Here is a 27,513-nt window from a genome sequence, read left to right as displayed (position 1 = left end):
TAACTATAATGTGTACCCCACTCCCGCGTCATGTACAACCATCAACAGCAGCAGTAATAATTTAGAAAACCCTGATGCTGTGCAACAACTTAACCACAAACAGCTGCATTTCCAACAGTTCTGCAAAGTTTGAAGTAAGCGAGCGCATAAAAACAACAACAAAAAAGAAATTGACTCAGCTGCAGTTGATGGACGGAGATGAGCAATCGATGGATGGTTGACTGGTTAGTGGCAATTCAATGCCTGGGTGGGAACACTTGCCGCAAAAGTTGTTGTAGCAGCAACAGCAGCGGCAACAATAGCAACAAAGTTTACAAATATTTGAGTTTTAAGAAGCCAAAAACAACGACAACAATTTAGTAGCAAGTAGCGTTGAAGGAAGAAGTGTTGTGTGTAAAATAGCGTTGCTGCAAGGTATTCCAAGTGCAACAAGTTAAAATAAATACAAATAACACACTAAGCCAATGCGCAAATAGTCAAGTTCATGGCAAAGCATAGTTGTAATCTCTTTATATTTATTTTGGCTTTTTCTTCTCTTCACTCTTCTTGCTGCCACTGTGGCTGTGGCCCTTCAAACAATGCGCCACTTAAATGTTGCGCGTCGGTGGCGCAGACATTGCGGTGTTGACGCTGTAAATAGTTGGTGGTTGGTATGCTAGTGTTGTTGTAAATCCGTTTGTTGTTGTTTTGTTGCTATTTAATAGATTTTCGAAACTTTCTCAGACCCTTAGCAGCGCTTTAGTACTTTGAGGTGTTAGCTTTTGTTTGCTTTAAGTGTTTTGGTTGCGTGTGTTTATTTGTTAAACAACAACAACAACATGTGAACATAAGAATTCTTGATAAACCTTAAAAAACTTACAAAGTCTTAAAGTCTTCAAAATATTCATTTGAATTTTAATTGACTAGCTTAAGGCATTCGAATGCCGCTGTTATTCTGGCAGTATTCTGGTCTGAGTCTCTCTTCGAACCAAGTAGTTCGAAGGGATATTCTATCGGAACTCCGTGCTTCATCGATTACGTAACTAGGTCTAGGAAATACCCTCCGATCATACTATTTCGAGTTTCGGGGTTCCTGAAAACACCATTCTAACTCTGTTTGCTGCTAGATCTCCAGATTCAGTCGGAGTTAATTAATTCAGCTTAAAGCTTTGTATCTAAAAGCTTTCGAAGTCTGTTGTTATCAATGACGGATATCTCAGGAATTAGTTCTGGAGATTCACGCTGTTTTTGCCACAAAAAATCTTTACTAAAAGCTTCGGAGATACTGCCGAGTTAAAAGCCCTTGGTTGGATATAAATCTGGAACTGAAATGGATTACGAAGGCTCTACTATCGTTGAAGTAGTGTTTCGTAAGGATCCATGTTGATGGCAATGACTATTTAATGCCTTCGTAAGAAAATTTCGCTCTTCTGTCGAGCAAGTGATTCTAACCGAAAATCTTGTCCATGGAAACCTCCGACTCAGGTAAAGACTTGTACATTTGTGGGAGCCCAAAGGAAATCGGATTCTCGGTTTCAACAGTATCCAGTTCCTACGCTTATTCCTATGTATAGCAGATTGGAACCTTCATCTTTGCTGCCGCTATCCTAGGACGAGAGGTCTATTGATTTAACCATCTGATAAATAAAGAATGCTGCATTTGTGAGAGCCTAACGGAAATCGGATTCACAGTTTCAACAGTTCTCACGCTTATTCTAGTACTATATTGGAACCGTCATCTTCACTGCCATTATTCTGGCACATGTGTCCTTTTGGTTCTCAGATGTTCCCGATTGAATTTGACCTACTATAGTTTGGTAAGTCCTCCTTGGAGATTGTTATCTAGGATGAGGATGGAAGGTCGGTAGTACGAACTTCGATGTTAAACACTAAACCGAATGATCCAAGAAGACAAAGACTATTCAATTGGTTACATCGTGTGATGGCGACACATATAGCAAACTAAAGGTCCCTTCAAGTACATCAATTATCAATCAAGTATTCAGACAGCTAACAATCTGAGCTAATTACTGACAGCCCATTAATTTTATCATCACCCTTTGTGACAGACAGGCGACGCAATCATTTATATTTTTAATTAGCAAAGAACTCCTTGCCACAAAGGCAACAAACCTGACAATTAAAGCGTACGTTGCGCATGCGCTGTCACAATCACTGCCTCTGCGTGCTGAAAAAAGAATGTATTTATCAAAACTGAACCCTGTCCACTTTATCCGCGTTGTTCTAGCCCAGTTTGCGCATGCGAATTCTATTTATTTAGTATGCTGTGCTTATCTTGTGAGTGAGTTGCTTAAATTTGCATGGGTAATTAGTGCACAAAAAGCATCACAAATGCAACACACTGACAAGTCGAAAATTTGTAGCGTGCGATAAAAGCGTCTGGCAGTAGGATACCCAAAGTCAACATGGCATAGATAAAAGGATTATAGCATACACACATATACACAAGCTGCTCTTCTATATCAGCGGCAACGTACCGCACGCATCTGGCTTGTACACGCAAACGCTTTGCTTTATGCAGCACATGCGCATGCGCGCGCACGCACACGCCAACAGTCGCTTCGATTTACATACTTTTTAGCCAACATGTTAGCCAAGGCTGTCGTTGCGCACGATATGCACGGCGCAAAATGCAATTCGACAGCGCGCTAAGATTAGACACCAAAGTTATCTGCAATGGGCCGCTGTGCCTACTGCAGTCGGGCGGTCAGTTGTCGCTGTGGCTGCGGAAAATTTAAGCGCATTTGTTCAAATGTTGGTTCTGGATTGCGGAATTATTCCCTTTTTTGTACTCTACGAAATAAAAAATTACTAATTTTAATTTATTTATATTTATATGTTAGGACTTGACATTGTTTAGAAACAGAATTTAATAGCAAATCAATTTTATCCGTGTTATCCGAGGTATTCTTAATATGTTTGTTAATACATTTTTAAACTAAACTTTTATTTTGTGGAAAATATTTTATCAGAGACGTCCTAGGATAATTTATATGCAATAAATTGTATAAATTTAACATCAGATTACATTAAGAAGTAGATTATGCACTTCGGATAAATCCGGATAATTTTTGTTTTATCCCAAACATTAAATATACCTAAATTATGACTAAGGCCTCCACTCCGTTGGAGGGACCAGGTGGAGAGCGACCTGGTTACACTTGGGATCTCCAACTGGCGCCGAACTGCGAAGGAGAGAGACAGGTGGCGCACTATCGTCGATTCGGCTATAACCGGCTAAACGGTTGCAACGCCAATCACATACAAATTATGACTAAATTGACAATTTTAGTAAATTTTTTCTGGAAAATATTTTATCCGAGACGTCTTAGAATAGTTTATATGAAATAAATTGTATATATTTTGCCTCAGAGCACATTAAGAAGTATATTATGCACTTCGGATAAAATCGGATAAAATTAGTTTTTTATCCGAAACATGAAAATTACCCGAATTATACCTAAATAGACAATTTTTGTAAATTAATATAGAAATGAATACATTTATCTTTTATCCGAAATATCAAAATTGCCCAAAATAGGCCTAACTTGGCATTTCTCATAACATAAAATATTTTATTATTTGTCCGAAATACAAAAATTGCATAAATTAAGTCTTAACTGTCTCAAAAACGCATTTACCGCAACAAAGTACCTGTAGCGTGCAACAAGCTTATGGTAAATACCATTTTGTTTTTGCTTTTTTAAGTCCAATCCTTTAACTTTTTAAAACCAAATAACTTTCAAATCAGCTAACCATCTTCATACATCTTCGCACTGCCAGCTTAAGTTTATTTGTTATTTCTATTTGCACCTATTTCTTGCATTTATCTCCTTTTGCCTACGGATTACTTTTCCTAGTTATGCCTAAACGTTTCCTAGTTCAACCCTTTACCATGCCAACTGCCGACTGTCACTCACTAGTGTTTACTACGTTTTGCCGCCGCCGTCGCCGAAGACTCATGGCCTTAAGTGTAGTTTAGTGCCATCATGTCATTTCATTTCAAAGTTGAAAAGCGCAGTCAAAAAGCGATAAATAAATGGCAAAAGTTAATTGGTTTATGTCAATCTTGAGGGCAGAAAATTGCCCGCATCGCCAGACACACGGCGGCACATACATATTCGTATGCAGCAACCACATGTGGCATGAACTCGCACGTATGTACATATGCATATGAGTCCCTGTGAGAGTGTTGCAAGTGCAGCTACTCCTATCGCACATGCCACATCCGCGTACGCTTCGGTCCATCCTGTAAGTTGGACGTAAGGAATTTTTATGCAGAATAAAGACATTACACGGACAGCGCATGAAACGACGTCCGCACCCCGCTTGCTCTTTTGAAACGGTCACTCGCTGCGTCGACTGTTGGAGTACTGTGCGCCAGCTTTTTGTTTTTACTTTAATTCTACATTTCTGCTGGTAGGCAAATTGGACGTCTTTACTCACACGCTGATACCGAATAATTGTTGCATATTGGTTGGCTTCTTGAATGATTTACGTTCCTCCGTTACAAAGAAATAAAACAAAAGCATCGCACAGTGAAATGTGCTAGAGTAAGGACTCCAATGTTGTAATGACAGATTATCGAACGAAAGAATGTGATTTATGTGGTGACTAAAAGCCATACAGCGTACCGTACAACATTGTTATTTTAATTGCTTTGTTTTGAAGTAAGGCGCTCTCAACCCGGGATAGAACATATATGGCGTTCGGTTTAGCGTAAATTACATGTAATATTGTAACCAAAATAATGCTACAGCACATAATATTTACTAATATCATTTATCCGGATTATCCGGTGAGCAATTAAGCTAACAAAATGCAAAAATCATATAAAAATTCAAATAAATTATTAACATAGGATATCCTGTTAAGAAATAAATTTTATCCGAATTATCCGGCAAGAACAAAATTATAATATTGCATATTTAACCTTAATTTTTGTATCTTTTGTATACAAAAATACATTATTGGTGGCAAAAAAATACATTCTTATAATATATTTCTTCATAATATCATTTATCCGGATTATCCGGTAAGAAAATAAACTAAAAAATCTGAAAATCTTATAAAAATGCAAAGAATTCGTCAATTTAGCATATCCTTATAAGAAATATATATTATCCGAATTATCCGTGATGGAAAATACAGTCGGATAACATTTTCTTTACAAATTTTATAAAAATAGTGTAAACGTATTAAATAAACAAAAAATCTTGCAAACAGCAACCGTGTATTAATGGATAATTCCGGATAACTACCACATACCAGCGAATAAATTTTATGTACTCAAATACTGAAGAGTAAATTTAGTAAACTAAAAAGTATGCTATTATCCGTTACTGAAGCAGATTTTTATATTTCAAACTGTTGGTAATTTCATATTTTATATACGTTTTTAATGTTAAATTATTGGATGCAAAAATAGGTAAAATTCTTTTGAAGAAACTGTTTTCAAAAATGCAATTGCTCGGGTAAATTTAAACCGGTTTACATTCATTTTATATGCACAAAACATAATTTCTATTGAATAAAGATTTGCTTTAAGTAATTCGGATAATATGAAAACCATTCCTATTTATCCGAATCTAGTAAGTAACCAGCTAAAAGTATTCTCCACACGTTCTTAAACACAGAAGAACCCCCAAAAAAGCTAGAAAACTTTACCAAAAGTACTATACCATAGCTCCATGCCAAAATTATATCTAAAGGTTTATCCGGATAACTCGGATAATGATTGTTAATCATTTTAAACTCGAATGAAAACAGAATTAGTTCAGACTTAAGTGAAAATTCGTCTTTGGATAGTACGGATAACACCGGATAAGATTGTTAATCATTTTAAACTCGAATGAAAACAGAATTAGTTCAGACTTAAGTGAAAATTCGTCTTTGGATAGTACGGATAACACCGGATAAGAGTGATATGTATTATAAATATAAAATTAATTTAAGGTTATGTAAGGTTATTGAATTTTGGATAACCCGGATAATGCCGGATAAGAGTAATATGTATTATAACCATAAAATTTGCTAAAGACTATTTATTTAGTTAATTTTGGATTATCCGGATAACGTCGGATAACACATTTTAGAAGGTAATAGTTCGAAAGCTTATGATATTCAAAAAATTAGTGCAAAAAACACTTGTGAGTCACTAGTTACACCAATTATAAGTCGGAGTGTACTCGTAAATATTTGTTGTTTTAACTTTCGCGCTAATTAATGTTCTGTGCATGTCATCAGCTCTGCGATGAGAATAAAACTTTCCAAATGCGTGATTTTATAGTGCGACAGTTTATTGCAGCTAGCAAAAGCTACGCTCATGTTAAAGAAAAGCTACACATGCTTTCATTATTTAGAAAGATTAGTAAAAATAAATAATTTGCAGCACCAGCACAGCTGAGAAGTGTCACATTCTCTTTTTCCCAGTTGCATCGTACGCAACACTGCCATTTACTTTTGCTCTAAAAATGCGCGAAATACATAAACACACATATAAAACTGGCAACGCAGTTAGATTCTACTGGCGCACATTGCATTTTTTCGCTCTTTCAGTTTTGCCTGCAGTAAAATAAAATATATTTTATTTCAGTCGCAATTACGGCTTTTGCATATTTTTATGTTTTTATGAATTTTATCGCCTTGAAAATTTCCTAGTAAATTGCAACCAACCAGCAGTGCAAGTGTGAGGCGTCAACTGGAGCTGGACTGTGTCTCGTCAGCACTCTATGACTTCATGTGTCGTCTATGACTCTGTATGTTTGTATGGCTGTGTGATTTACTGACTGACTGTCGGTCTGCGCGGCACTCTGTTGACATTTATGTGGTTTCATATAGCTCTACCAGTTGTTGATTGTTAGCTTGGTGTAGAACAGCAGCGTTCTCTACACTACACTAAGCTTGGACCCTGCGCCTCTGCGCGCCAAATGAGACTGTTTGTCAAATAGTAGTGAATTTTTTCCAGGAAGCCCCAAAACATATAAACAAGCAAGCAAACGAAGACTGCCTCTCCTCCTGTGCAGCACACACTCCGCAGCACCTACACAACGCGCGTAACTCATTAGAGCACGGCTTCTTCAACATAAATACTCGATTGTCGTGGTAGTTGTATGCATATTTTCTAGCGTCTCAAATCTGCACTCTACACACTATGAGCTCCTTTTACTTCAATTATCACATTTCAGAAATGGTCACGGACCACGAAATCTTAACTGACGATATGCGGCAAGCGGAAAGATGGAATGACGAGATGACGACAAGTTGGGTGGCAGCGCTATAGCAAGCGGACACGGCATACAGTGGTAGCTGGTAGAGTGCGAGTGTTAGGCACTTAGGTTACCAGTAGCGCTTACATGCCGCAAACATCTACTTGCAACAAACATAGAACACTAAGTAAGGCTGTTGGTAGCTATAAGCGCAAGTGTGGCTGTTGAAAGCGCTATGACATTGTGCCTGTTCCAACATTGGTTGACTGATGCTACTGTCCACTAATGTTGCTGTGCCGTCTTCAGTCCACATGCAACGTCCATTGGGTGTCGTTAGACAGACAGCACGACCATGTTGCATACAAACACACATCTGCATGTGTCGTTGCGCTGCCGTAAAGTCTTTAGCATATTTGTTAGTCCTGCCGCAAGTCCTAGTGGCTGGCCATAGCTTTGCGACATTGTTGCCATAATTCTTGTTTGTTGACATTTATGACATGTGCACATGAGATTTGACAGTTTGCAATGCAAAAACGAAATTTTTTTCTTACTGACAAACATGTATTTCATTTTTCTTCTTTTATCATTTGGCGTATTTTTTGGTTTGCGGTCGCATCATTGCTTGCGATAAGGCTGTGTATATGCAACAGCTGTGCAAATGTCGTCTGCCGCGTTGTAAGGCATTGACATTCAACACTCATTTCGTGCTGTGCAGCTGCATTGCTTATTTCTGTGTAAATTTTATTATCTTTTTAGCTATTTCAGTGCAGTTCTACAGAAATTTGGTAATAGTATGCAAGTGAGAATTTTTTAAAAAAGATATTTTTTGGAAAAAATTTTTATCCTAAATTATCCGGAAGACAAAATGATAGATAGCGATAATTTATCAACTTGAAATAACTCAGTGGTAACTAAAATTTATTATCCGCGCTTATCCGAATAAAGAAAAAGTGCATAATAAAGGGTGATTTTTAAGAGCTTGATAACTTTTTTTAAAAATTATATTATTATAATTTCATTTAAATGTTGACCGCGGCTGCGTCTTAGGTGGTCCATTCGGAAAGTCCAATTTTGGGCAACTTTTTCGAGCATTTCGGCCGGAATAGCCCGAATTTCTTCGGAAATGTTGTCTTCCAAAGCTGGAATAGTTGCTGGCTTATTTCTGTAGACTTTAGACTTGACGTAGCCCCACAAAAAATAGTCTAAAGGCGTTAAATCGCATGATCTTGGTGGCCAACTTACGGGTCCATTTCTTGAGATGAATTGTTCTCCGAAGTTTTCCCTCAAAATGGCCATAGAATCGCGAGCTGTGTGGCATGTAGCGCCATCTTGTTGAAACCACATGTCAACCAAGTTCAGTTCTTCCATTTTTGGCAACAAAAAGTTTGTTAGCATCGAACGATAGCGATCGCCATTCACCGTAACGTTGCGTCCAACAGCATCTTTGAAAAAATACGGTCCAATGATTCCACCAGCGTACAAACCACACCAAACAGTGCATTTTTCGGGATGCATGGGCAGTTCTTGAACGGCTTCTGGTTGCTCTTCACCCCAAATGCGGCAATTTTGCTTATTTACGTAGCCATTCAACCAGAAATGAGCCTCATCGCTGAACAAAATTTGTCGATAAACACATTTCGAACCGAACACTGATTTTGGTAATAAAATTCAATGATTTGCAAGCGTTGCTCGTTAGTAAGTCTATTCATGATGAAATGTCAAAGCATACTGAGCATCTTTCTCTTTGACACCATGTCTGAAATCCCACGTGATCTGTCAAATACTAATGCATGAAAATCCTAACCTCAAAAAAATCACCCGTTATAACTTATTACAGATTTTTTTGCAAAAAGTGATGAAATTTGTGAGTTTTTAAATTAAAATACCTTCTATATACTTTTTTATGATAATTCGTTATTTAAAGTGTTACAAATAGTGCAAATTCTCTTTCGGATAAGCCGGATAACACAATACGTTATAGCAATTATTTATTTACTGTTTAAGAAATGAATTCAGAGCTGAAAGCTGTACTTTAGATAAGCCGGACAAACTTATATTAATAGAAATTATTTATTAAAACTATAACTGGTGTTTGAAATACTACAAATCATCCTCTGGATAAACCAGATAGAGCTATACTTTATAGAAACGGTAACTTTAAATTATCGGAAGCATTGTTTATTGAAAAAATTCCTTAATTATTTTTTTGAATAAACCGGATTAAACAATATGCTAAAGCAATTATTTATTCAAAGAGTAAGAAATGATTCCACTGCTGCAATTGTTCTCTTGGATAAGCAGAATAAAACTTTTTTAAAGCAATTATTTATAGAAAGTATAACAAGTCTATGGAATGAATAGAAGATGATTTATATCTTCTAGATATACCGCATAGAATTATATTATATAGCAACTGTAACTTTAAATTATCTGAACCATTGTTTATTGAAAAAATTCTTAAATTATTTTTTGGATAAGCCGGATAACACAATATGTTCTAGAAAATATTTATTTAAAGTGTAAGAAATTAGTCCACTCCAGAAAATCATCTCTTGGATAAGCTGGATAAAACTATTTTCTATTAGTTCTATATTTTTAGTTTTTTTTTTTGTTAAAATTTCAATTATTTTTTCTTTATATATTAATAAGTTAAGAATCTTTAAAAATTTATTTATTTGAACGTTAATTTATCTGTTGTTACTCCCTGTACTGAAAATATCATAAAATTTTTATAACATCGGATAGAGCAAAAAAGAAGTATTTCACTATAGGAACTTTCAAAAATGCGATTCCGGCGTTATTTAACGATATAACCACCAACTGGATGATAGATACTTTTTAGATTGAAATCAGATTTAAATTACATTATGTGGCTTTCTATAGTCTAAATAGCATAAAATTCACTTAATTCATTCAACGGATAATGCGGATAAGTTGTATTTTTGTTATCCAAACAGTTAAAAATGTAATTTTTTTGTTATTTAACATCGTAAAATCAACCGGATAAAAATTGTTTTTTTTTCCGAAATGGTACGATATGCTGTATTTCCTAAAAATATTTAATTTTTTCGATTGTAATCAGTTTCAGTTTACGTTATGTTGCTTTCTATAGTAAAAATAGCATAATATTCATACAATTCATTCAACGGATAATGAGGATAAGTTGTATTTTTGTTATCTAAAGAGTTAAAAATATAATTTTCATGTTAACTAACATCTTGAAATCAACTGGATAAAATTAATTTTTTATCCGACTGATTCGAAATGTTGTATTTTGATAAGATATTAATTTTTTTCGAATAAATGGAGTTTTAGATTACGTTGCTATGCCTCCGACAAAATAGCATAAAATTCACATAATTCATTCAACGAATAATGTGGATAAGTAATATTTTCGCTATTTAAAGAGTTTATAATGTCATTTTCATGTTAATTAACATCTTTGAACCAACTGGATAAAAGTAAATGTTTATCCGAACAGTCCAAAATGCTTCAATTACTGAAATTAAGTATTTTTAACAAATTAAATACAACACTATTGATATTTTATCATATCTTCCCTTACTTTTTGGATACCAACAAACCAAAACTTTAATATTCCGCTTGTACAGCCAGTTGTTTAAACATTTTGATGAGCAAATGTTATCGAGCGAAATGATTGACTTAATTTGACAGCCAACAGACGACATTAATAAAAATGAGAAATCAAAAATTAAAAAAAAATTTGCTTGAATGAAAAAAAATGTGAACGAAAGCGCAAAGGTAGAGGAACATTCTATCACTGCTGATTGGCGGCACTCACACACACACACATGCACACATACATATCTTTCACTTATCTTCATGTTTTTTCCACAACTGATAGCACTCTGTATATTTTCGACGCTTGCTGTCTGCTGCCTCAACGCTTGGTTAGCGATGAAAGTGCCTCGGAGGTACTTTGTATACAAGTGTATATGTCTGTATATATGAGGCAGCATGCCAAAGGGTGAATGTGTCACATGTTGAAAAATACATTTCACATTTTCAATTTTTCTGCGACTTATTTTTTCGTACACCAAATACTTTTTTTCGCTTAATCCGCATACACACCATTGCGCGCCAACAAGCGAGGCACAGGTAGAGGTTCCACATATGTCTGTATGGGCGACTGACCGGCAGAAAGTGGCAAAATTAAGTTTACGGATGCGCTTGTTGCCGGTGCCACTGTTGCCACTGGCGCAACTTCGCCATTGGCGCTTCTGTGCCGTGCCATGCTTTGCTGTGTGCCATGTACTGTGTACAGCAACTGCCGCCGTGACATGTCAACAGCATTTAAAATTGATTGATAGCTTGATGGCGAAAAAATGTCAGCTTAATGATTTGGCTTTCAGAATTTTTGCCATTTTTTCTCGCTCTGTATACAGTAACATATGTATGTTGGTATGTGTTTGTGCCGTTTTTTTGTGTTTGAGTTTCGCTGGCCGGTTCATCTGTTGCCGTTACCTTTCATTTCCTACTCCTATTCGATCACATTTCGTTTACATTTGGGAATTGTCAGCGCTTGTTGTTTTAAATCCGTTTACTTTTAAATGTTTTAATTTCGTATTGTTTTTTCATGTTTCCATTTTGGCCCCTTTGACACTTGTGACCGTTGAGCTGGCAAGTGAAAGCTTTTAACCTACTTTTTGGGCTAAAATGAAAACAAAATATAATTTTTTATGTGGCACGCTTCATTTGCGCCAATTGTCACTGAATTGAGTTTGTGCCCAATTTATATTCTTAAACAAATTTAACTAGGTTTGCTAACAAAATTATTTATCCGAGTTTATCCGTGTATGTAATTAGTTGAGATATATAGCCTAAAACCTTTAAAACAGTCAGCGGTCTTTGAAATTTTTTATCCGTCATTATCCGCTTTATCCAGCGCATTAAAAAAATAAATTTCATTGGTCCAAAATTTTTAATTCCATTTAATTGTATTAGAAACTCGTTATCCGAATTTTTCCGGATTAAGAATCAGTTGAAAGGAGAGTCTTCATAAGTTAAGAAGTTGTAAAAGGGCGAAGTGGCGTTATAAACTTGTTATCCAAGCTTGTCCCACTTATGCAAATGTATATAGAGTTGAACCGCTTCATAATTTTTATTCTAGCAATGAGCAAAAAATCGTTCCTTCATTTCCAATTATAAAAAGAGATTAAATTATGTATATTTTAGTAAGATTTTACATATTATTACATTAGTAGTTGATATAATATTTATCCGGCGTTATCCGACACTATAAAAAATTATCCGAATAGAAAAAATAAACAAATTTTTACATATTTTGCCAAGATTAGTTGTAATAACATTTCTCCGGCGTTATCCGAGTTATCCGAAAATTATCCGAATTGAAATTTTTTAAGCAATATTTGTTTTTTATCAGTCAAATAAAAGTAAATAATGTTTACTTGCAATTTACTTATTATACATTTTATCCGCGCTTACCAAATATTAAGTAAAAAGAAGTTTTCTACATTGGATAGTAAAATTAAACCATTTAGAACATATAAATATTGTTAACAAACGTTTGTAAGAATTTTTTCCACACTGTAAGAGCAACTAAATCACATTACAATGCAGCCAATTATAAAACATCCATCAAAACGACTTACAATGCTACACTTTATTAGCACTAACTGACACTTGATGTGGCCCTTACAGCGGCAACAACAGCAGTAGCTGCAACTGCTACACATCCTAGCAACATGAAAATGTGAGCAAAAAAACTGATATGAAGAGCGCAAATGAGTTTGTCAGCAACTGACGGCTAAAGGGTTATTATCATTTGCAGCAAAACATAATAATAGGCATCAAGCAACATCATTAACAAGTACATATATGTATGTATGCAACTACCTGCAGCAGACAACAGCAGCAACAACTTCGCACATTAGCACCTTACAAAAACGCAAATTAACAACACTTCATGCTAAATTCACTACTCTTCTGCTGCTGTGGCATGCTTTTTCGCTTTCATTTCGCTCGAGGGCGTTCCATTGCAGATTTTTATATCATTTTTTGTTGAGTTCTTTCACGTGTTGTCAACATGTTGATTGCATTACATGTCTTAATCCCTGCTGCAGACTGGAGCATTTTGTTGTAGTTTAGTTAAGAAAAAGTTAGCCAAATGTATGGCAGAGAAGGGATAAAAAATATGAGTCTCTGTCTTATTACATGCACAATTCTGCTAAGTAATCCGTCTGCTCACGCTGTGCCCATTGCTTCCGCTACGGAACCATATTGCAGCGATTTGCAAAGTACTTATTTCAAGGTTACACATTCGGTGGGACTGTAAATGACTTGCAATGCATACATGTCTACACCTACATATAGTTTATCTGTATTTTTAATAAAGTGATGTTAAGTTCACTGTTGACAGAAGGCGTTAGCAGCGCTTAATTATGTGCGGTAGTGCTTAACGAAAGTGGAAATGTTTAATATTTTTACTTGAGTTGAGGTTTTACTATGAAAATTACAAAAATAAGCAAAATTTTGCTTACAGTTCATTAATTGAAACTTAAGTTACTGGTTTTTGAGGTTTATCCGTATTATCCGAAATTTATCCGTTTTATCCGAACTTCAAAAAAAACCTATTTTACTGTACTACAATGACAATAAAACATATATTTTTATAGAATTCACAAACAGCATGTTAAATAATGCAGATAAGTGTCTGTCATATTTCTAAGATATCCGAATATGAAAATCCCTTTCTTTCATATAACTATAAATTAGAATGCAGTTCTATTTGAAATGCAATTGAGAACGATGTTATCTGAATTATCTAGTTGACACGTTGGAACAAAAATGTGATTTATTGATGCCTTTCTATTTAAACAAGTAAAAGACACAAATTTTCCGTTATCCGTTCTTGCAAGACTATTAGTTATCAATCAAATTGCAATTTAAAGTGAAATATTTAGCAAGTACAATGGAAAATTATGTTTTCCGCATTATCCGGTTGACAAGGATAAAACAAAAATGCGATTTTTTGATGTCATTACCTTCAAATAAGTAAAAATCACAATTTTTTGATTATCCGTTCTTGCAAAATTAATAATTATCAATCAGATTGCAATTTAAAGTGGAATATGTATCATGCACAATGGAAACTAACGTTATCCGCATTATCCGCTTGACACGGATAAAACAAAAATGCGAATTTTAGATGTATTTCTCTTTAAAAAAGTAAATATCTCAATTTTTGGGTTATCCGTTCTTGCAAAATTAATAACTATCAACCAGTTTGTAATTGAATATGAAATATGTAGCAAGCTTAATGGAAAATAGCATTATTCGCATTATCCGGTTGACACGGATAAAAAAAAATTTCAAGTTTTTAATTTCATTATCTTTAAACAAGTAAAAATCACAAATTTTCTATTATCCAGTGTTATAAAATTCAACAAAATCAATCAGTTTGTAATTTTTCTTGGAATATGTAGCGTGTATAATGGAAAATTATGTTATCCGCATTATCCGGTTGACACGGATAAAACAAAAATGCGATTTTTTGATGTCATTACCTTCAAATAAGTAAAAATCACAATTTTTCGATTATTCATTGTTCAAAAACTAATAATTATTAATCAAATTACAATTTAAAGTGACATTTGTAGCAAACACAATAGAAAATAAGGTTATCCACATTATCCGGTGGACACGGATAAAGTAAAAATGTAATTTTTAGATGTTCTTCTGCTTACACAAGTATAAATCGTTATCCGCGAACATTAATATTAATTAAATTCCCAAACTCATATGTGAACAATGCCATCCAATGCAAATCTTTCGCAATTTTCGTCGCTATTCCGTCATATTTCTCAGGCTCTAAGCAAATATTGTCGATTTTTTTTTATAATTTTTGCCTCAAACTAAAAACTGCCTTAATGACATATTTCCCATTTCAAACCGCAATCACGTACGCACATTGAAAACACGCACACACAAAAAAAAACAAAAAGGCAAAAAAATGCATGTGAATGAGTGCAATGTGGCAACACAGATATATCGAAAGACAGGCATTTGCATTCGTCTGCTTGTAAGTATGTATTGCATATGCATAAATATTACCGTACGTGCGGCAAAACAGTTATCCTTACGCATTCAGCGAAGGCGCAAAGCGAACAACAGTTGTGTTATTGTGACCAATTTTGCCTGCCACTTGGCCTAAAGTGCCAAAGGCCTAGAGGCCTTCAAAACTTTATAGTTAATAATAACTCACAACGTGATACTTAGTTGTTGTTGTTGTTTTTGTTTGTGCTGTTTTTTGTTTTAGTTCATATTCACGCATACTCATTCATATGCAAAGAGCATAACTGACTGTGAGTAGTGATGAGGCAACGCAGGAGTATTATTCATGCATATGGTAGATTGTGAGTAAGATAAGAGTGTAGGAGCGTAATTGCTGGCATGCGGTGGACAATAAGTATAGGGTTGTACACATATTTGTTTGATGTGATTTTAGGGCATTTTTCCATAAAGGGAGGCATTATTATTGAGTACTATACATTTTACTAAAGAGTAGATTGAGTAAATCAGTTTATGTTAAGTTAAGGTACATAATGTTAAGTTAAGTAAAGTATTCGTTACGTTAAGTATGTACAGTTTAAAATATATTTGTTTAAATTACCTGAGATATATAGATTTATACATATATAATGGAAATATGGTAAAATGAAGTCAAGTCAAGTTGAAGTAATGTATTATAATTTATGTTAAGTCAATAAAATATTGTGGATTTTAAGTACGAGCAATTTTTAGCATAGAGAGAGATAAACTTTATTGAATTAAATCGAATTGAAGAGCAGTTTGGTTACGTAAAATTATGTTATGTTAAGTTAAGTTAATTTAAGTATACGTTACGTTAAGTGAGTTTAAGATATATTAATTTCAGTTACTATGCATATATAGATATATCTATGATGATTGGGTTATATCAAGTTAAGTTAAGTTGAAGTAATCTATAATAGGTTATGTTAAGTCTGATTAAAGTCTTGTAGATTTCAAAAATAGTACAATTTTTAGCATAGAGATACACTTTATTGAATTAAATCGTATTAAAGAGCAGTTTGGTTACGTTAAGTTGTGTTAAGTTAAGTGAGATTAAGTTAAGTTGTGTTAAATTAAGTAACTTTACGTTATGTTATGTTTAATTAATAAAGACTACTTTACGTAAAATAGAGTATAATTAACTTAGGCTATATTACGGTTAGGTAAAAAAGTTAAGTTATGTTAAGTTACTTTAAGTTAAGTCAAGTAAAAAAAGTTAAGTTACCCTAAAATAAATGATAATTGAATTTTCAATGTGGAAGAAGAGAGAAATACGGAAATATTTATAAGTTAGAAAAATCTTCCTGGCGAATGGGTCAATATTTTAAGTTAAGTTAAGTTAAGTTGAGTTAAGTTAAATTAAGTTATATTAAGTTAAGTTACCCTAAAATAAATCAAAATTTAATTTTCAATGAGGAAGGCGAGATATATAGTGAAATATTTATAATTAAAAAAATCTTCCTTGCGAATGGGTCATTATGCCCGAAAACCTCTCGATTTTTTGAGTAATTTCTCCATTTGATCGTATGAGTTCTCCCATAAAGCATTTTCCTGGTATTTTCACCATAGAACCACATGTGAACCAATAAGACCCCAAAAACTTGAAACTTTGGTTTCAGGAGCCTCCAAAACGATACACCCTTTACCCAAACTGCATCGTCGCGCATAAATCTTCTCATCACTTGCAATAATTTCGCACGCAAATTCACGAAACCAGCTACTGCACGAAACGCCAACTTGATGCGACTTTTAGCCCCGCTTTAGAGTAAACAACTCCCCCACCCCCCTCACTTTGCTACCACACTTAGCATTGCGCTCTGAAAGCCATATAAAATTTATTAGCGACGCACGCACGAATTGACGAGCTGCCAAAACAAGCTTTTGGTTGCCTTTTTTCGAAAATTTTCGTCTGGCAATTGTGGTCAATGCGGCTGAATTTCCCTGCGTTGCCACCATATTTTTAATATTTTTTTATTTTAGATTTTTCTGCTTGCCACACATGCAAATGTGGCACGCATGCGCTGTAGCTTATTTCATGCAGCCTCAATTGTTGTTGTATGATTTTTTGCACTCTCTGAAGGTGAAAAATTGCGAAATGCATCAGATAAATGACTTTTGCGGTTTTCAAAAAGTTTTGCTTTTTCATATATAATGTTTTTGTTTTATTACTTTAATGCCACTTCTTGATGTCTGCGGAGATGACACGCACTCACGCAGCATTGCGCCAACCGCAACCATTTGCATGCGGGGTCATAGGTGTTGCGCTGGTGAAAATATGAGTATTAGAGGGCTTATGAAGGTTCGGGAAGACAGAAGGGAAAATCATACACATTTGTATGTATAATTGCAGTGAATATGCGTGAGATGAAATGGGATTGATAGTTTTTGAATTTTTTTTTTATAAAATAGTTTATTGTTGGTCCAGTGTGGCGGAAGTTTCATGAAGTCTTACATACATACATAGTTTGAGTCAACAGTTAATAAAATGGCCTATATAGTATTAGGTTAGGATTAAATTTATACATAACCATATCCAGAGTGGCATTTTTAGGAAGATTCTCTAAACGAACTAAAGTTCAAAATCTTAACTATTTAATTATTTTACAGTGTCTCTGCTTTTGTGTTCTGAAAACTGTAATTTTCTTATAAAAGAACTTAAAAGTTTGGTCGCTCCTTCTTAATGGAATTTCAATATATAAGGATGTTATCCAATTATGGACCCAAAAAATCCCATCTTGCCAAATTATTTTCAAGTTCAGTCAATAATATACATTTAGAGAGGAATATTTATGGGTATACTTTATTCAAGACATATCATATATCTATGTAGGTTTAAATTTGATTCGTAAAAGAGGTGAAATTGCAATTTTTGAGCAACAAAAAGAAAATCAGTCTCTCAGCAAAATGTATAAAAATGGATTTTTTCGGAAAAAAATTTTTCATATAGAGTTGCCATCAGCATTTTTTTTATCGAAAAACATGAAACCAAATATGACCCAAGCAAAGAACAAAGTTTTAGAACAAAGCATAAAAAAATAATTTCAATTCATTGCGATCCTATGAGACATATACCTAAGTATCTATGTATGCCCAAATATTGTCCACAAGGAATTACGATTACAATTTTCGAACAAAGCAGAGAAGAAACTAACAAAATAAACTAAATAATGTTCTACAAAATTTTACTTTAGATATATTTAAGAATAGAGTCGCCGCAAATTGAAGAAATAATATCCTTGACATACACAGATTTTGAGCTATTGTTGTCATTTGTTATTTTTCTATTTGTCTATTTTTATTTGTCTTTTTCTGTTGGGAATCTCAATATTCTTTTGTAGACTTATTATACTTTATCTGGATGTAGATAGTATTTATAGCAATATTAAACTGAGAATTAAAGAGATGGTTTTGTAGATTTTATTGTCCAAATCTGTCATTCTTTAAAATTATTTATATTCAGGATATGACTTAGAATTTATTGCCCGCTATTAAAGAAAGTTCGTGGCTTACTTTCAAGGAGGATAAAATCCCCACTCAACCAAAAATTTTAAGATTTTGTGGAGAATTCGTGTGGAAATTCGAATAACGCTTGGAAAGTAAGGCGGCTTTTTCAAACCTCCGAATCGTTTCTTACTTCCAATAAAGTTTTTCAAATATTTTAACGTAACTTAGAACTTGTTGAAATAATATAGTATGATACTCGACTCAATCCAATTCTCAATATTGTTGAGAAAAATAAGTATGGCGCCAATTAAATCGAGAATGAAGAAACTAAGATTAGTATTAACTAGTCTCCAATTTAAAAATGTTCTTCGAAACTACAAAGAGGTTGAAAATTATGTCACAATCAAGTATAGAATTTGACCATAAAAATTATAATATTAAATATTTTGACATATAAATTGAATAAATTATATTTGCTAAAGGTCATCTTAACGCCCACATCTTTGGATTATTTGATTTAAGATCCTATAATATTATATTACTGTCAATAATATTATGACAACCACTCTCTGTAGTGTCTAGAACTGGGCAACGCAAGCAGGTCTGGGGTTGAATGCGGAGAAAACTGACTTGCTTGTTTTTACGAGGAAGTACAAAATTCCCACATGAAAACACCCATCGCTGAATATAACGAAACTCCCGCTCAAGGACCGCACCAAGAATCTGCGAGTAGTCTTGGACAGCAAACTGCTTTGGAAGTACAATGTAGAAGAGAGAGTAAGGAAGGCCACCAATGCTTTATATGCATGCTGACAGATGATTGCCACTACTTGGGGCCTACTCTCCTTGTCTTATGTACGACAGCTGCACGCAGCACATTAAATATATTTACAGATGACGGAGCAGGTGCGGGGATATGCTGTCCGGAGATAGGTGTAAGGCAGTCTTTCAAACTACCGGATCACTGCACTGCCTCAAACGGAAGTGATATTGGACAAGTCACCAGGTTACTCTAAAATCAACATATACGTAGACAGTCAGGCGGCAATCAAGGCAATATCCTCTTTCTGCATATCAGCCAAAAACGACAGCAGTGGAAGATATCGCCAGAAATAAGCGACTCCAATTCTACTGGATGCCAGGCCACAGTGGCATCGAGGGTAACGAGGTAGTAGATGAAATTGTCAAGAGATTCGTTAAATCGTCATCAGAAAGCGTGATCAACGTAGGTAAACCCCTCTTTAGTAAAACCACACCACCGCGTCAAGCGCAGGCATAGTAAAGGATGACTACTTGTCATTGACTATGTAATGGCATTCTATTGGTATCGCAAAGTACCAAAATCGGTCTATGTGCTGCTTATTGGTCTACCAGATTTACCTAACTTAACCTATTATACTATAGGAAAATGTTGTATAGAAAACTTATTACAGGAAAATGAACTTTCAGCTCCTATTTTTAGGCAATTATATTAAAAATAAATTCTCTAAAAGGATTTAAATTTCAACATATTGAAGTCTAGCAGCTTACTAAATATTTGCTAGCATACTTTAAACCCGGCTACATACCTTCACTAACTGATTTCTTTCTTACTTATAAGTTTCTACCCAAACTCAGCTCGGTTACAGCATCTCAAAACGTCTACCTTATAAATTCCTAACCAACAAATTTGCATGTCCACATGCAATCGATTTACATAAATGCAAAAATAATATTACAACAACAATAACAAACGCAAATTATTTGCATATCAAAACTAAGTGGAATACTACATACTATATAAACCAGCAATGCCATGGCTAAACGCTCAACTCATAAAAGCATAAACGTGTAGCAAATAATGGTACAAATAAAATCGAAGCGCTTCAGTAAAAAATAAAAAAAATCTTGCATTCTAGCATAAAATTGAGATCTCTAAATGGCATGCAACATATTGAGTTGTTGTTTGTTTGTACTACCGCATAGCAGTAGTTTGCTGCACGCGCGTTCGCAGCAAACGAGAAAAATCAATAAACGCGCATCATTGGCGAGCCTTATATAAATGCCCTAAAAGCTTTAAATTTTCAGGTCAGTCAGACGAAAGCGATGACGATGAGACGCGCAGTGATTTACATGCATGGCGTGGATTTTATGTATATAGATCTATATATACGTATAGACACATTGTTGCATGCCACCACACATAGTAGCCGCATTAACCGGCAGTTGGCATGTGCCACATGAATATTTTGCTATGCAGTAGCAACAACAACAACAACAGAGACAATAAGTACCACAGTCATCAGCGTTCATTGCGTGCAATTTTCGCATTGTTCCAGCTGCTTTTAGCTGCCGATTGATTTGCACCAGCGCATATATTACTTTGCGCAATTTTTCTGGTTTTTAATTTAAATGTGCTTCTTTCCACTGCCGCTGCAACTGCCGCATTGGTTTGTGCATTTTGTGATTTTCATGTGGTAAATTGAAGTTGCATGTTCGGCACAACAATGCCACGCAACCTAAATGCTGCCATCCATACATCAATTGGCTCGCATGTATTTATATTGACTGGCCAGCACACAAATGGCAAGCAGCCGCAAATGGTTCCATGAGCTACTCTATACTGCCATGCGCTGCTATGCTATGTTACTCTGTGCTGTGCTATGTTCTTCTCATCTCTACTGTTACTCTACTGCGGTTGCCTACTGTTCTGTTTTTTAATTAAAACACTAACAGTACACAAATTAAAATTTTGCAAACGAGCTTTGCATCTACTCTGTGCCGACGTCGCCGCAGCCAGTTGGCCACAAATGCAAATAAAACGTTATATTTAGCACTCGGCACACGTAAGTGGTTAAATACCTACAGACAGACAGACAGACATAATATATCTACACATATGTAGCGATACATATATATTTACAAGTAAGAAGCAGAGCAAATTCCCATTTGTTCAGTTGATGGCTCGAGCTCGTGGCATGCAATGATGCATTTTTGCATTTTACATCAATGAATTGCATGGATGCGGTAATAGTATACACTGTATATGTGTGTACAGATATCCGTAAGTGTGTGCCAGCATGCATGCAGCTTGTTTGCATATCGAACTTTACATACAATTGCAGTTTTAATTAAATGTGACCGAGATGAGTTGGTCAAAATGAAAAAAAAAACACTGAACTTATGGATTTTTTAAACATTTGAACCGCAGCGCCATCTAGCGGTTTAAATATTTTTAACAAGTACCAAAAATGTTCTAATCAATTGATAGCTAATTGAGTTAAGCATAAATTTAGAAGCAAAATTTATCAATTCCAGAACAAAAACATATATTATAGAGCTAAAGATTCCTCTCTCGACGAACCAAAATCAAACTCTATAAATCCCTTATCATTGCGGCCCTGCTTTATAGTGCAGAAGCATGGACAAAGTCAACAGCCGATGAGACGACACTAGGAGTTTTCGAGAGGAAAATTTTGCGCAAAATTTATGGTCCTCTGAACATTGACAACAGCGAATAGCACAGACGATGGACTGATGAGCTGTATGAGTTCTACGACGACATTAACATAGTTCAGTGAATAAAAAGACAGCGGCTACGCTACGCTGGCTAGGTGATGTTGTACGGATGGAAGAAAACACTCCAGCTTTGAAAGTGTTCAATGCAGTACCCGCTGGTGGAAACCGAGGCAGTAGAAGACCTACACTCCGTTGGAAAGATCAAGTGGAGAAGGTTCTGGCTGCACTTGGGATTACCAATTGGCGCTGTTGTGAACTCGGCTATAACCGCATAAGCGGAATAAGAGCCAATAAAGAAGAAAAAGAGTAAATATGCTAGACTTGTCCAAACATGGGTACTATCTAGCAACTTAATTATTTTCGAAGGTTCTGGTAAATAGAGATCTAAAGTAAAATATAGGCAGTTAATGCTCCTACCAAATATGGAAAATCAATATCTCTTCAAAATCCAGTATAATAGGCCTCAATAGGTATATCTTTAAATACCTCGATACAAAGGCCTCATCTAACGGCTGAATTGTTTTGAAAATTTTGAGATATTAAATAGGTCTTTAAATTCTTAGTAGGCAATTAAGAATTAATTTTAAGCTTTCCAAATATGAAAAACCATTAAAAAAACACTACATAACCTAAAATTATTGCAAATCAATAAAATAAAATTAATTATTGACATAGAAGTCCCTAGCGACTGCAGTATGTATTATTGCTGAAGAATAAAATTTTGAATGACTAATCAACCCTACATTGGTGACTTTAAATTAGTTCTACTTAGAAAATTTATCAGAAATCTAAGATATTTTAATATATTTCGATCTGAACGCCATCTAACGTCTGAATGGATATTATCCAAGGAAATTTATATGGTTAAAACTCTGAAAAAATCAGTGAATGATAAATTAGTTAAGACCCGCTGATGGCAACAATCACGAAGAGGAGGGTGCACAAATACAAAGAATACTGTCCTCAATCAAATACTATCTTTTGGAACATGGGTAGTGGATGTTCGGAACATATTTAAGACTTTTAGGTAAAGCTCAAGCGATCGAAAATTGGTTATTTCTTAGCTAAAACTCGGATACTGTTTATATGATACATTCACCGTTTAATCCTGCCATCGTCCGTAAGTCTACTGAATCAATTTATAAATTACTATGAACATCCTAAAATAATTTGGACGTTTGGTAAGCACAGTTGAGATCATGTAGATCTTCTCTTTGGGGAAACACATATACAAAGGGCTCTTATCAATTTATAAAGATTTAATAAAGGCGTGAACTCGGTAACATATATAGAATTATTTCCAAAAAAGGCATACATCACATGCTGAATTTAATAATAAGAATCAGAGTTCGAATTGACTTCTTAACTTTTGATATAGTAAACAATTTTCACTAAAGAAAAGTATAAAATCAAATTCATATGATAAAGCGCTCAAATCGGGACTAAGCTCTTCTGTACAGTGTACATATACTAATTACTAAAATATACAATTTAAATCAAAGTAAAGCATGTACTCACCTTCTTCATTTGTATCCCGCGCAATGCCCGGCGCGACTTCATCCTCCGATGGTGATTCCACAATGCCACCTACTTCAATGACACTTTGCACTGAATCCGCGGAAGATGATGTTGACACAAATGTTGTAGACGCTGTTGTTGGTGTAGTTGTCTGTGGCATTTGCATGCCATCGCCAACACGTTGTGTTTTCCTTAATTTCTCTGCTAAAGCGTTGGACGTATTTTGCTGTGGCTCATTTGGCAAATTAATAGTCTCCAACTGCAACTCTGAAGCGCTGCTGCTGCCGCTTAGCACATCGGCGACAACTTGTTTCGGTGTGTTGACCGCCATTTCCGTTGGCAAATCTTCGCTAGCGAGGTTAATGATTGCTGAGTGTTTGCCGTTGTTATTATTGTTGGTGTCGTCAAATTGTTGCTGTTCTACGCCAACGATAATACGCTCGAGCTTCGGTTGTGCGACTGCGGCTGTTGCGGCGTTGAGGTTTTGCTGGAGTTTCTGTTTGTTAATTGGGATTTCTAATTTAGTTGTTTGCAGCTTGGCTGCGCTCGTTGTGTGGTCCGCGGCAGCAGTGTTGCTGTGCAGTTCGATGGAGCCACGTTTTTTGGGTGTTGGCGTGGGTGTGCCCGTAGTCGCAGGTGTGGGTGCCTTGTTCTCTGTGGATTTGTGTTCACGCTTCTGCGGTATGGGTGGCGTTGGTGCTGATTTTGTTGCACTCGTTGTGTTGACCTCTACGGAGGGTTTAGCTTTTTTGGGCGACGTTGGCAGACTAATCTTGATATCCACAGTTTCGAATTGGCGCACATTTTGTGGTAGCTCGACTTCCGTTTCAACTGGCGCTATATCTTCTTGGATCTCTATAAGATCCTTGGTGTCCGGTAATGCTGGCTCGATAAGCAGTTCAACAGGCAATGTTGGCACAATCGGTGCCTCTATAATATTCTTATGCAGCACATAGATCGGTTCGTTGTCCAGCAAATCGGGTGATACGCTGGTGGGAACGGTTGGTTTTGAGGCTTCTTTTTTATTGTTAACTGCTACTTTCTTCTCCTCAACAGCTTCTTTTCCTTGCTGCGCTACCCTTTCATTATCCATGAACTTTCGTTCTTCAGTTAAGAAACCGGCGGTCAGCTGCGTAGCATCTAATTTGTTGAATTCCGTACCACGCTCTTTACTAATGAGCTGAGTTTCTTGCTTGAGCTCCGGCTGCTCGGTCTGGACCGCTGAATTTTCACTAACATCTGCTTCAGTAATCTCTTCTACTGCTGGCAACTGACTTTCTTCCTCAACGCTCACCTCCAATTCGGGCTGCACTACCTTAATATCCTCCAAGCTCTTTTCGCACACCACCTCTTTTGTGGCTTCCACGTTGTTCTCAACCTTTTCCTTTACTACTTCAACCTGCGCGTTGATACTTTCCTCCGACTTTCTTTGCTTATCATCACCAAAGTCGAATCCTTCTTCCTCGCACAACTCATGCTGAAATAGTTTTTCAGCCTCTTTCTTCACCTTCTGATAGCTTTCAATCAGCTTTTGCGCTTCCAACTCCAAGCGTCGCTCATCATCGGACTTCTTGAGCAGTTTGGCGCCTTTCTTTGGCGTCTCTTTCGTTGTCTCGCTGCGGCGTGTAACCTGCTTCTCACCATCCTTAGTTACGGTCAAAGTTTCACTCAACTCACGTAAGAGTGTCGGCTTTTTAGCATTCTCTTCGACACGCTCACCACCCAAAACTTGTTCCACATCCTCGTAGGAATCCTGCACTTGATGCTCACACTCCATATACTCCACACCGCCCGCTTCGTTGCGTTGCAGTTGTTTACCACTCTCCGATAAATTCAAAATACCCCTTTCAATACTTTGCTTATCTTGTGGATTCTCGGCTAGCGCCGATATACGTGTCTCCGCAGACGCGGTGATCGTCATCGGCTGACATTTGTCGGCTGCAACACCAACATCAGCATCGATCACAATGCCGAGCTGATCCAATTCGTCGTCGTGACTGTGTACCTTCTTTAATTTGGCGCGTTCCTTATGCGACTCGGTACTAGTTTGTACTTTCTCTTCGCCACTGGCATCGCGTGTGCGTATCTCAGTGTAGGCATTTTGTTTGCTCTCAAATTGACGCTCCTCGAAGACAGTTATGCGTGGCGCGCCGGCGGTGCTAACACGTTCCGCATACGGTTGTAACGTGAAGGCGATGGGTTTGTTGAATTGCTCCGCCAAATTGGTATTGAAGGTTGGCGATGACAGTGGTGTTGTGCTGCTTGTGACAGTAGTGATCTTACCACCATTAGCTTCCAACAGCTTACGCATCTCCTCCGGCAGTCCATCTAGCGTGTCTAAGCTAGTGCTCTCATGTAGCTGCGAGGTCGATGTGGTGGACTTGATAACTTGCTTCTTAGTTGTAGTTGTTGTCAACTTTTGTGTAGATTTTCGTGTCTCAGATTTAGTCTCCGATGTTTTGGTCTCCGACTTAACCTCGGACTTTTGTTCCACACGCTCTTCCGACTTATGCTCTGTGTGTGTCTCACTTGTCTGACTCGTATTATTGGAGCTACTGCTGCTAGTGGTTGTTGTTTCCGCGGTTTCGACCTTGGACTCATTGAACTCTTTCGACTCCACAGGCAATTCTGCCTTCGCCTCCAACTTTTTAGTTTCCATTACTTCTACATTCGCATCTACAACCTCTACGTCCACTATTGTGGGCTTTATAACTGCTTCACTCGCCTGTTCTTCCACTAGCTGCACTTCAGTTGTTGCCGCCGTTGCTTTGTTCGACACCTGATTAGCCGTTATCACTACTTCAGTATTGTCAACCGCATTTGGCTCATTAGCCTTGGTATTTTGCATATCAATTTGCTCGGACAATGTCAACGCCGCACTCGCTTGCGCACCCTCACTCGCTTCGTAATTAAGCTCCGACATTGCTGCGGTCGTAATGTCACTTATCTTATCACTTAGTTTCAATTGTTGTATATTTTCAGTTGTTACTGTTGTTGTTGCTACTATCGGTTCATTCATTTCAGTTGCATTCTCTTTCACTGTCACTGTCTTTTCACTATCCGCTACGCTTGCCGTCAGCATTGCGTCCGCCTGCGACGTCTTATCACCCTCGGTTGTATTCTGTTCTGATTTTGTTGTTGCTTTCTCCATTTGTGGTACTGTTGGTGGCGTTACGGGTGTGCCAAGAAATTGCGAATTCCGAGATTTATTTGTCAGTACCGTATGGCTTTTAAGCTCGTTCGAGCTCTCTTTATCCGCCTTTCCGGTTTTCTCTGTGGCGTCACTTGCGCCTGTGGTCTCCTTTGCGGAGAACTCGTGGATCTGCGCTTGCTTTGCGTCTTCTATGGGCTTTGCAACAACTTCACCAGCAGCTTGTTCCAGGGATTCCTTTCTCTGCTCGGCGCTCGTTTCTTTAGTAGTCTTCTTCTCGCTTACTTCCTTTGTCTCCTTCAAGGCGTTTGTGTCTTTCTTTTCTACACTTTCGGTGTGCCGTTGCTGCTCGTTGATCTTCTCGTCTTCAATGTGATTTGCAGACTGCTTGTTCTGTTGCTGTTGGCTCAAATCATCCACAATTACGATCGGTCTGGAAATGGCAAGCAAATTGTGATAACAAGACCGTGTCAAAACATTTAGGAATATTTAATTATTTTGAAATATGTGCGACAGCTGTTGGCAAATCGACAGAAAACAATTATGAAGAGGTTCTACTCTGCTCTCCTTTTCAACTAATTATCGCCAATGGCAATAACTGCTACCAAATTGACATGTTCT

At 36.3% G+C, this 27,513-nt stretch overlaps 1 protein-coding gene across 3 annotated transcripts in view; it reads right to left on the bottom strand.

Annotated features, from left to right (window-relative positions):
- Nucleotides 1-27,513, bottom strand: part of LOC105209798 (PDZ domain-containing protein 2) — a 306,815-nt gene that overhangs the window by 236,938 nt on the left and 42,364 nt on the right. For all 3 annotated transcript variants that reach the window (XM_011180400.3, XM_054229738.1, XM_054229739.1), the window contains one exon: nt 23,742-27,325. In XM_011180400.3, the coding sequence (XP_011178702.2) occupies nt 23,742-27,325 (3,584 nt within the window). The remainder of the gene's footprint in view (nt 1-23,741; nt 27,326-27,513) is intronic.

This window comes from Zeugodacus cucurbitae, chromosome 4 (assembly GCF_028554725.1).
Source record: "Zeugodacus cucurbitae isolate PBARC_wt_2022May chromosome 4, idZeuCucr1.2, whole genome shotgun sequence".
NCBI lineage: Eukaryota > Metazoa > Arthropoda > Insecta > Diptera > Tephritidae > Zeugodacus > Zeugodacus cucurbitae.
The sequence above is the reverse complement of the archived record's forward strand: the minus strand, read 5'-3'. Positions and strand labels throughout refer to the sequence as shown.